The sequence below is a fragment of the Pelophylax lessonae genome (assembly GCF_965119305.1).
Source record: "Pelophylax lessonae genome assembly, chromosome: 2".
Taxonomy (NCBI): domain Eukaryota; kingdom Metazoa; phylum Chordata; class Amphibia; order Anura; family Ranidae; genus Pelophylax; species Pelophylax lessonae.
Window position 1 is genome coordinate 331,905,908 of NC_138769.1, and position 12,156 is coordinate 331,918,063.

The following is a 12,156-nucleotide window of genomic DNA, read 5'->3' on the forward strand; positions in this document are numbered from 1 at the left end:
GTAGGGCGACTCGAGTCTGTGGCGGCCAAAAAAGATTTAAGATCTGATGGACAGGGCCAGTGATCCCAGCAAGGAACTAGGTCCTTTTCCTGACAAGGCAGAAAAAAAACCTGCCTATAGCTGAGTGTGGGTGTATACCCCCTGGGACTGCCCATTGGCGTAGTCAAGCTTTATCCTGCCTAGTGTCCTACTCCTGTAGGGGGCAGTGTAATCCAATTGTTAAGAAGAATGAGGAGCTGTGTCCGTCAATGAACAAAAGAGAAGCAATACTTTTTACTTTCTGCTATAAAACGTTTCCAATAAAAAAAAAAAAATCAAAAAAAAAATCCAATTTCTTCATAAATTTAGGCCAATTTGTATTCTGTTACATGTTTTTGGTAACAAAATCCCAATAGGCGTATATTGATTGGTTTACGAGAACGTTATACCGTCTACAAACTATGGGATATATTTATGGAATTTTTTTTAATACTAGTAATGGCGGCAATCAGCAACTTCTATTGTGGCAGACAATCTGACACTTTGCTAGATGCAGTGAAACTAATACAGTGATCAGTGCTAAAAATATGCACTTTCATTGTACTAATGACACTGGCTGGGAAGGGCAAAAACATGTAGGATGATCAAAGGGTTAACTGTGTGCCTAGCCAGTGTTTTTGTGTACACTGCGTGCTGCTTTCACTAGGAGAAGAGATCGATTCTAGTCCCTGCTTTGCAGGAACACAGGATTGATCCCTTTCCTTTGTCAGAACTGAAATATGCCTTGTTTATCAAAGGCATATCACAGTTCTCTGTGTACTGCTGACGATTCGGAGGACATTGAGGGTCTGGCACACACAGATTGGCTTCTTCTGTGAACTGTCACAGCAGAAGCAGCATGCACGTGCCCCCTGTAGGTGGAAGTGCAGAATCACATATATATATATGGGATTCTGCGCACAGCTGCCACCCTGTAGCAATAAAAGTACTATAGGGTGGCCAGCAAGTGGTTAAAACAGGAAAAAACCTGTGGAGGTGCTTCCTTTTTTGAAAATATTAATATGATTTTAAATCCCCCATGCAATCAAATTGCATGGGCATGGACAGCTCAGCTTCCCCAGAGATAAGTAGGGGGGGGTTTTTTGGTGCCTCAGACCAAGAGAAATGGGACTTTACGGGCAAGTGGATAAAGTATAAAACTAAGTATATACAATAATAGTAATAGAAAAATGTAGTAAAATGAACAATAATTTATTAACAACAGATGTTATTCCAGGTATTGTTAAATAACGTATTGGTGAACAATGTGCTTGGGAGGAGACCCAAGTGTGAAGGAAGTAAAAAGGGGTTGATTCAACAAGGAATCAGTGACAATAGTGAAAATAGTGACATATCATGAGGATTTTTTTGGCTGTTTTCCAGTAGATGTTTAAAGGGACACTTGTCCCCCAAAAGAATCCTATTTTCTGACGCGTTTCGGCTCTCTCTTGGGCCTTTTTCAAAGCGTTAGGTCACTCTGTACTTTAATCTATAGGAATAATATATATAGGATTGTTTAGGTCCTTATTGTCGTCAGATCTATTATAATTCAGATTTAGAAAGAGTTTTTACATACATGGGTGTAGTTAGCAGTTACTGCGCAAGGCTCCCCTCATCATGTTGCAATCACAGCGGGATCGTGTTCTGCATATAGCCTAAGATGGTAATGGCAAAAAAGGAGCTTATTGAAATGGTGGGTTTTAAAGACACATTATGTCAGATGTCTCCAGAAAGGTATGACCACTTACAGTTGTGTGGGCTGAAGGGGTTAAATACTTCCTCCAGACCGGGGATCGACAGTCAGTCCTCACTTCTCTCCAGCAGAGGGAAGAGGACGGACGAAATCTGCGCCAGCCGGACGGATCACCTTCTACCAGTTCTTTCTACAAAACGTAAGCTCCTATGGACTCCCTATTTTTCAATAAAACTTTGGGCACCGAAAGTCACTTATCTACTGTATAAACACAAGGAGTTTACAACACCCACTCTGGGATTAAAGTCACTATACTCGTATCTATATACAGTGATTAAGGTAAATACAGACTACTTTTACTACATTATAATACAGACCAAGAATCCGACAAAGATAGAGGGAAAAACCATCCCCCGTGGAGGAAGTATTTAACCCACACAGGGACGGTGGCAGCACCTACTTACCTTATTTTTGTATGCAAAAGAAAAAATCCCCCCCTTCCCCAGAGATAAGTACAGCAATGACCGAAGGATGGGGAGGGTGTATGGTGTTATTTCACCTTTACATTTTTTTTCTGTACAGATGAACTAGCACTTTTTAAGGATGGTATGATATGTGCTGTTAGCCTGTCCCTAATCATCAAAGGTACAAGACAATTTCCTGACAATGTACAAAAGATAAATGACTCCTGCGCTTGAGGGGTTATCTTGAAACGGTTATCCTGAGAATGGATTCAGGTTGAATGGACGTAGTTCCAGCTGTGCTGCCACTCTCAGCAGGTTGTGGTAACCCAAACAGACTTTGAAAAAGGAATGGACAGAGGGCGCACCAGAGCTCTGATGAAGGGGAGACACCTCGAAACACGTAAGCAGTTCTTTGAGGTCCACATCCCACCACGGCCGGCATCAGCAGAGGAAGCCCAGTGGAGAGTCTTGGTGGTCCCTGATTGCACATTTGCCCATGTTCCAACTTGTTTTGTGAGTACAATGTGTATGTTATTTTATTTCAATAAATAGTTTTACAGATAATGCACTAGGCTGGTGCGCCCTCTGTCCGTTCCTTTTTTACAAGGCAATTTTCTGTTCTAGGCCACCCTGTGTCCCATCACAAATGTGGAAGTACTAAAGTAATAACATCTTTCAGGTACAACGGTGACATCTTTGTCTGTCTGTAAATGTTCTGCCTGCTTGTGGCTAGCAGAACTAAATGTGTAGCTAACTCTCACCTGCAGAAGACTAAGACTCAGGGATATGTGGTTTCTTCACAGGAAAATGAAGTTCTGTGTGTACTGGGCAACAAGTGAAACCATTTGCAGGTGAATAACATGAGGTGCAGGTAGGATGGGTTATAATGCCTTTTTCGCAGGCAAGGCTCTGATGCCACAGCTGCAGACCACATGGTTCACAACCTGAACAGGGTCAAATACCTCTTAGTTGTAATCACTTGTTTGAAAGGTGGAACGAATCATACTTCTGGGACATAGCTGAATTCCTAGGGTCCTATTCCCATGTGTACACATGCTATTCTCTGATTGCCATGATTAACCCTGAGCCTGGCTAGTATTTCTCCTTTGAGTTTAGGATAATCCTGGACATCCCAAGACTGTAAGTCAATGTAGGCCTTTTGGGGCTACCCTATTAAAAGGGTGCTAGCACATCAGCCCGCTGCTCCTTGGGTAGCTCACATTCAGTGACTCTCTTGCAGAGATGCAGAGGAAGGATTTAAGATTATCTTCTAGGCTTTACTCCAACTATCCAGGTTTAGTTTAAAATAAATATACTGATCCTGTGAGCTCCTATCTATGAAATTAAGTGAATATAAGCTGCTAGCATTGTTCACAATAACACTCATGTTCTATTTAAATCAATACACAATAAATGCTGCGCTATGTGAATACTAAATGACTGTATAATCAGAATATAACAATATTTCAATAATATTAAAAAGTGCATACATATAGTGAAATATTGTCCAAAATATAGTGAAATATTGTCCAACATAGATGTGCAATCACCCTACAACGAAAGAGTCCATGCAAATGATTGCTTGCAAAGAAATATAAAGCAAAAAAAATAAAAAAAATCAAGAAAAACACAGTGCTTGCCATTCCTTCTCAGTGCAAAAAAACAATAGTGTGCCACCTCGATGTGCTCTCCCCACCAGGAATATTCTCACCTGGGGTAATGTGATCAACGCAATTAAGTGTGATCCAAACCAGCTTTTTAGCCCACTATTGGCTATATCCAATCTCCTTCTAGGCTCCTCTCATTGCAGATTGTAGTATCCTGATGTAATGAACGAAAGATAAAAAAGCCAATAGTGCTTATACCCTTTTAAAATTTGCATTTATTAAAAAAATTCACAGGGTACTCACTCTTTACAGGTGCTTGCAAACGAGCACTGTGTGGTTTTCTTGATTTTTTTGCTCTATATTTCTTTGCAAGCAATCATCTGCATGGACTCTTCCGTTGTTATATGGTGATTGCACTTCTATGTTGAACAATATTTCACCATATGTTGGACAATATTTCACGATACATATGCACTTTTTTTATTATTTTTATATTGTTATATTCTGTTTATACAGTCATTTAGTATTCACATAGCGAAGCATTTATTGTGTATTTATCCAGGTGTAGTTATCGGCTGCTGTGCCACCACTTGCCTCTCTGACAGGGCTTGTATCTGCTGCTGTAAAGATGGGTTCACTTTCTATTGTGAAGCCTGATGGGGCTTCAGTCAGTTGTTGAGTCTGCTGTACATTAACGCAGTTTGCCCCTTGCAGTAGCCAATTAGTCTGGTGTTGAGCAACACTGCACTATTGCTGGTCAGCATTTGCCAATATGAGTTGTTTTACAAGGACATTACCCATGTCATACCATGCTTTATACATTACATTGTACTTATTCTATAACGAAGATCTGGGCAACATTTTTATCTTACCCGTCCTCCATATTGTAAAATAGGTGCTGGAAGGACCCTTCCTGTGACTTCTGTCATGTCATCTTTAACTTTGATCCCAAATTCCTGGATATATGGGTCCAGATTATAACTTGCATTTTTCATCTGTGGCAATAGAAAAAGACAAATTACACTGACATAACACAAATAGACACAATGTAATATACAAAATCCCCACTAAAAGTTATCATATTCAATCAATCAGTCTACTTTGAGTTAAAATGAATTTTGACTTGAAATACAGTACAAGACACAGGCTTGATATTCATAAACCTGGGGTATAGGCTGGTACCTTCAGCTGATTGGACACTGGAAAAGCTTCTAAGAAAATGCCTTGTAGGTATCCCCCTATAATCCTACCCCACTTAGTCCTCAATATTGTAGCAAACAATGCATAGTAATACAGGAACAGAGGGGAGGGTGTCCTGTACTAAAGGATTTGGAATTTATAGGTAAATCAAAAATCTTAAATGTACAGTACAAGACAAAGGCTTGACCCTGGAATGATCCCAAGCAATGAACAAGAAGGTTGGGCAACAAGAGAAACATAACTATGCCAAAAGACCACACTCAGAGTGCTGCTGAAAAAATCTTATGGCCGAAATATGCATCCACAGAAGAATGGATGTCCACCTGGTAGAATTTTAAAGATTTTGTGAACAAAGACCAGGTGGTTGGCCTTACAAAGCTTAGTTGTCTTATCCACCTATTAATGGTGGATCTTAAAGCAGGATGTCCCTTGTGAGGTCCCAAGGATAGGACAACAGGAAAGTCTGTTCCTTGTAAGAGCTGTAAGTTTGAAGTAGAACTCTGATGGCCCTGACCATGTCCAAACAGTGAAGAGCAATCTCCTTTGGGTGATTTGGAGCAGGGAATAACGAAGGAAGGATTATGTCTTCACTGAGGTGAAAGGCTGTAATTACCTTAGGAAGAAAGGAGGGTCTAGGGCGCAAGATAATTTTGTCCTTGTGAAAAATGAGGAATGGCTCCTTACAAGAGAGAACCACTACCTCAGAGACATGACAGCAGCCAAGAAGACTAACTTGCAGAAACAATCATCCAAAGGAAGTTTCCCAATGGATTCAAAGGTTGGTTTCTGTAAGGCAGTGAGAACCAAAGTGAGGTCCCAAGGAAGTACAGGGTGCTACAAGTGCAGTTTGATTTGAGAAACAAGTTAAATAAAGGTCTTTTCAAGGGAAAGTGAAGTGAATATGTCTGTGTAGCATGTACTTCTGTGTCAGTTTGCAACAAGGATCAGCAATTTCTGATGCTATTTTATGCATCAGTCAAGGCAGAATTTGCACTGGAGGAAAGGATTTGATTATTCTAAAATGAGTCCAGGGAATTGTCAGAGCATCAAGTGTCCCTGCTAGAGGAACTTTGGTCCTGGGCATAAGCAGATGTAATGTGAAACTGAACCTGGAGGTGAGGATATCCATATCTAAAGTCCTCATCTCTGATGTACCAGGTTAAAGGTTTTGGGGTGAAGGGCCCATACCACTTGGTCCAGGCATGTCAACTGAGGTAATCCACCTTCCAATTGTCCACTCTTTGGATGTGGACAGCAGACATCATCCGGCTGTGTTTGTGTCCATGAGATGATTAGGCTTGCTTCCTTCGAGACTGCATGACTCCTGGTGCCCCCTTGGTAATTGGTGTAGACCAGAGCTATGGTTTTGTCTGATTGCACCCTGATTGGGTCTTCCTGAAGATGTGGGGGTCCAGTGGTGCACAGCCATTTTTTTTGCTCTGAGCTCAAAAATGTTAATGGGAAGCCTGGCTTCCTCAAATGACCATGTTCCCTGAACTGAAAGTGTGTAAAACTCTTTCCCAGCCTGTGAGATTGGCATCTGTTTTCATTACCTTCCAGTGGTATTGTCACGGGCTGGAGTCAGACTTGGAGGCCAGTAGTTATAGTATCGAAGAAGCACACACCAACAAGCGGGAAAGATATTAACCCAGGTCACCCTGGCTGATGACACGGGTTCACATGAGGTGCAGAATCTAAGTACTCACTGGTATTCACCAGAGCTCATGAAGGTGGAGATGTGCTTTGCTGCATGTTAATAACAGGTCACGGTCCCCAGGATTGCCCCCACCAGGAGGTGAGCAAGCCGGGGTCCAGTAGCAAATATAGCAGGTAGGGATCAAGCAGAAGCATAGTCAAGGAACAAGCCAAAAGTCGGTAAGGAATAGTTGCAGGTTTGAATTCAGCAGAAGCATAGTCGAGAAACAAGACAAAGATCGGCAACGAATAGTAGCAAAGATTAGGATGGCAGCAGGAGAGACCAGCAAGATATTGGCTGGAGAAGGCACAATATTCTGGCAACCAGGGAGTGCAGAGACATGGCTTAAATCAGGAGATCATAGGAGGAGCAAAGGGCATAACCAAAGGCTCAAAATGTCCCTATCTGGTTCTGAAAGCAGTTATTCATCTCCTGGACAAATGCAGACAAGGTTGTATTCCCCTGTAAATCTAATTTGGGAAACAGCTTGGCAGAGAGTAGTCTCTTGAGCATTTCTGGTATCAGTTGGAGTGGATAGCGATTTTTAACTGTGATCCTTTTTAAATCCCTGTAGTCGATACATGGACGCAGGGTGAAGTCCTATTTCTCCACGAAGAATAAGGCTGCTCTAGCAAGAGAAGTTGAGTGTCTGATGAAATCCTTCTCTAGTTTCTCAGCAAGCCACTCTCTGAGCACCTTCAGTTCAGTTTCTGATATAGAATAAAGGCGACCAAAGGGTATTTCTGCCCCTGGAAGCAATTCACAGGGACAATCATAAAGGGACAATCATAAGAGCGAGAGGAGGCAGCCGATCAGGGTCCTTTTCACAAATGCCCCGAAACTGAAGATATTGTGCAGGTAGCTTGTCGTATTACTGGGTAGTTACCATAGCTGCTTGTGAATCCTGGGTTGGTGGAGGGCTTACTTGATTCTTTGCAATGTTCTTTGCAATGGTCAGATGTAAACTTTAAAGAACGGATCTCCCAGTTGATGGAGGGATTATGGATAGAGAACCAAAGAATGCCCAGGATGATAGGGAACTTGGGCTATGTGATCAGCTGAAATCTCCTGATGGTCAGTCTCAATTAGGAGTTCAAGTGGGACAGTCTCCTGGGTACCCGGTCCTGAAGACAAAGGTGAGCCGTCCACAGTTTCCATTTCAGTAGGGGCAAGTTTATTTCTTCTTTAAATGTTATTTTTTTGGGCAAATTCAATGTCCATGAATTTTCTCCCGGCCCAAGTCCAGCATAGCAGAGCAAGGTATTTCCCCACTTTCAACGATAAGCTTTAAAGGGATGACAAAATGAGATAATGAATTACTTTAATAAAACGGTGTTAGTAAAGTCTCTTGATTCCACAAATATTGTTTAGGGGTCACTTCTTTGATGTCTCCACACCTCCACCAAATTCAGACCACCCAGTGTGCACAAACTGCTTACCGGAACAACCAGAACCCTTAATTACAGGGGGTCGGTTACAGCCTTGACTCATAAACTGCTGACACAGGATAAGCTGATACCAAGAAAGCTCGGGTAATTGTATGTCTTCCAATATGCAACAACACCATCCACCTTGTAAATCCTTATGCCCAGAATCATCCGCTCAAATGCTGTATTAGTAGGGATAAATGGGAAGACAAGGGAAGGCTCTCATGGTGTAGTAAGTTAAAAAGGCGTTTATTCAGACAATACAATTATGTATTTACATTTTGGTTGCTTGCATAAATCAATAAGAAATACACAGATGCGGTTCCTAGGTTGAATTCTTCCAGAAAAAAGGATTTTCATGAAACGGTTTGAATAGAGATATGTGAAAATGCGGGTGAATCTTCATACTGTCGGGAAGTTTTACGTGAAAGTTGACCGGGTTGATTTGAGCAGAAATCTCAAAAGGTCCTACAAACATTTGACCCAGCTTAGCAGATTGAACATGAACCTTCAAATGTTTGACACAGGTTCACCTGAGTTGCAGAGTCTAAGTACTAACGGGTATTCACCAGAGCTCCTGAAGGTGGAGATAGGCTTTGTTGCGTGTTAGTACCAGGTCACGGTCCTCAGGATTGCCCCCACCAGGAGGTGAGCAAGCCGGGGTCCAGTAGCAGATATAGCAGGTAGGGATCAAGCAGAAGCATAGTCGAGGAACAAGCCAAAAGTCAGTAAGGAATAGTTGCAGGTTTGGATTCAGCAGAAGTTTAGTTGGGGAACAAGCCAAAGGTCGGTAACGAATAGTAGCAAAGATATGGACGGCAGCAGGAGAGACAAGCGAGATATTGGCGGGAGAAGGCAAAATATTCTGGCAACCAGAAAGTGCTGAGACATGACTTAAATCAGAAAGTTCACAGCTTGACACAGCAGAGGTCCCAGGGTCACGTCTGGGTCCTGACACGTATGGTAGAACGACTTCCCCATTGCCAAGGCTGGGTTGGAAATCCACCAATCTAGGGAGTTTCTTCCTTGGCTGGATAGGAGCATAGGAAGGTCAGGAGAGGAAACAGGTTTGTTCCATGCCAACAAGTTGTGTTGTAGAGGCTTTGAATGGAATTGGTTAATGGAACAGCCTTGAAGGAAGCCACTATGGGGCCCAAAACTGTCAGAGAATCTCACAGAGGGATGTTTCTTTGATCTCAAGGCCCAAGTCTGATATCTGAAAGAAACCAATTTGTTTTCTGGAAGGAAAAATTTTGCTTGGGCTGTTTCTAGAATGAGGCCGAAGTACTTCAGGTGAAGGGAAGATTATAAAGCAGAGTTTTGGAAGTTGAATACCACCCCAAAAGTCTGAAGTAACCCGAATGGTCCTGTGGATGTTAGCAGAAAGCTGGAAGGGAGATGAGTCCTTCAGACAAAGGTTGTCTAGATACCCTGTGACCTGAATGCTCTGAGTTCTTAAGAGGGCAATGAGGAATTCTAGTACCTTTATGAATACTCTGTTGCACTGCCATTTGGTCTACCCTCTGCTCCCAAACTGGTAACATTTGTCTTCTACTGTGAAGTGCAGAAGAAGCTGATGGGATGGGTATATGGGGATATGCAGATAGACATCCTGGATGTCTACAGATGTCTTGAGTCCGAGAGGCAATAATTGACCTTGAGAATTCCACAAGAAACTTTTGAACTATGATGTACTTGTTTAGGGATTTTAGGTCCAGGATAGAATGAATATTCCAATAAGTTTGGTACCGTGAAGAGGTTTAAACTGAATCCTTTGAACCTGTGCTCCAGAGGTACTGGAATTACTACTTCCTGGGACAAGAGATGGTCCAGGGCATTCTGCAAATCTAAGTATCCTTGAGCAGATTTTGGATAGTTTGAGAGAAGAAAGCGATGAGCGGTTAGATAGATATATTCAGCTTTGAAACCACTGACTGAACCCATAGGTGTGCAATGTTTATGACCCAGAAAAAGACAAACTGTAACAGATGTCCCCCTTGTTCTTAGAAGTGAAGCAGAAAAATCTTTGGAGTAAACTAGGTGGATTTTGTGTTCCAAGTCTTGCACTAAAAAATAAAATAATTTTGGCTTAGCAGTTGAAGCTTGGGTAGCGCACTGAGGTGCCCTGCATTCTGATGAGGTAAAATCCACTGAAGAAGGGGATATTGCAACCTTTTGCTGTGGAAGTAAGATCTTTTCACCTGTGAAATCTGTCGAGTGTTTCACTAAAGAGATGTCCTCCTTCAAAGGGCATATGTGTGAGGCGTCTTTTACAGGCAGTTTTAGCTGACCAAGCTTTGAGCCACAAGAATCTGCGCATGTAGTCAGAAAGTAGAGCCATTATAAAGGTTTGTGTCACAACTTGTTCTAAGGCATCCACACAAACAAGCAAAGCAGAAGGTAGTTGTATAATTGCTCAAAGTAGGATTCTGAATTTGCAGGATCGTGTTGATTGTTCACCACCGTATTCCATTTAGCTGTGGTTTGACAAATAGAAATGGCAGCAATAACTGGTTGCAGAGCTGGGCTTGAAAGAGTAAAGACAGCCTTTAAGAGAGTGTCTAATACTTTCTGTCAGCAGACTTATTGAATGTAGGAACATTGTCTATAGGTACAATAACATGTTTAAGACTTAAAGAGGAAGTAAACCCTCCTCAGGAAGTTGTACCTATAGGTAAGCCTATGATAAGGCTTACCTATAGGTACTGTAAATATCTCCTAAACATGTACCGTTTAGGAGATATTTACCTTTAATGCAGCCAGTGACGTCACTGGCGCATGCGCTCTGAAGGAACGGCTGATCGTGCCGTTCCTTCAGAGCCCCGTGCCGTGACCGTCGGCTCCCGCGCACGTGCGCGGGAGTGACGTCACCGCGGCTCCGGCCAATCAGATGACCGGATGCCGCGATCCCGGAAGACGAGCGACATGTCATGTCGCCCGTCATACAGGTAAGAGAGCGGCACGGCGGGGGCTCGTTCTAAGGTAAGTATTTCATAATGAGCTAGTATGCGATGCATACTAGCTCATTATGTCTTTCTCTTGCAGGTTTTAAAAAAAAATAAAAATTTTAAACAAGTTTACAACCTCTTTAAACAGAAGGGTTTACTATTGGAGCAGACCACGTTTTGTGAACTCTTTTTCCACTGAATTGAGTTTGCCATTTGTACTATAAGTTAAAGTTTCCTCTGTGGGATTCTCATGGAGTAGGTTGTGGAAATGCATTAAGCATGTCCAAGAAGGGGAATGTAGCAACCTGGGTGGTTACTGTCCTGTAGTGAAGTCCTTGTGGCAAAAGGGAGGGAGGGAGGGAGGAAGTGCCAGATTACCCTTTAAAGGGCTCTAGGTGAAAGTGGCTGTAAAGTGTGCAACCTGTGGTGTGATGCAACACCTTAGTCCTCAACCTGAAACTATAAACACATACTATTCAGGATACACACACAGTGTAAAGCAAGTAATGGACATATTATGTCTCATACTTGCTGTGGGACTACAGTAACAGTCAAACAAACATGGTGAAAATGTTATACCTGTCCGTGTTGGTGGTCCCTAGATGTCCTGTCACACTGAGCACACCCCAAAGAGGCATGGAGGAGCTCAGCTATGCTCAGCTGTGAGAAAAGATTAGAGGAACTGAATTTATTCTCTCTTGAGAAGAGGAGATGAAGGGGGATATGATCAACATGTATAAATACATAAGGGGTCCATATAGTGAACTTGGTGTTGAGTTGTTCACTTTAAGGTCTCACACAGAGGACAAGGGGCACTCTTTGCGTCTAGAGGAAAACCGATTTTGTCTCCAAATACGGAAAGGTTTCTTCACCGTAAGAGCTGTGAAAATGTGGAATAGACTCCATCCAGAGGTGGTTCTGGCTAGCTCACTAGATTGCTTTAAAAAAGGCCTGGATTCTTTCCTGGATGTACTTAATATTAGTGGGTACTAATATTTATAGGTAAAGTTGATCCAGGGAATATCAGATTGCCTCTCGGGGGATCAGGAAGGAATTTTTTCCCCTGCTGTAGCAAATTGGATCATGCTTTGCTGGGGTTTATT

At 42.3% G+C, this 12,156-nt stretch overlaps 1 protein-coding gene across 1 annotated transcript in view; it reads right to left on the reverse strand.

The window, feature by feature from the left end:
* Window positions 1–12,156, reverse strand: part of LOC309545131 (protein argonaute-1) — a 180,186-nt gene that overhangs the window by 51,256 nt on the left and 116,774 nt on the right. Inside the window, exon 10 of the mRNA XM_082244261.1 lies at window positions 4,655–4,777. Within this exon, the coding sequence (XP_082100387.1) occupies window positions 4,655–4,777 (123 nt within the window). The remainder of the gene's footprint in view (window positions 1–4,654; window positions 4,778–12,156) is intronic.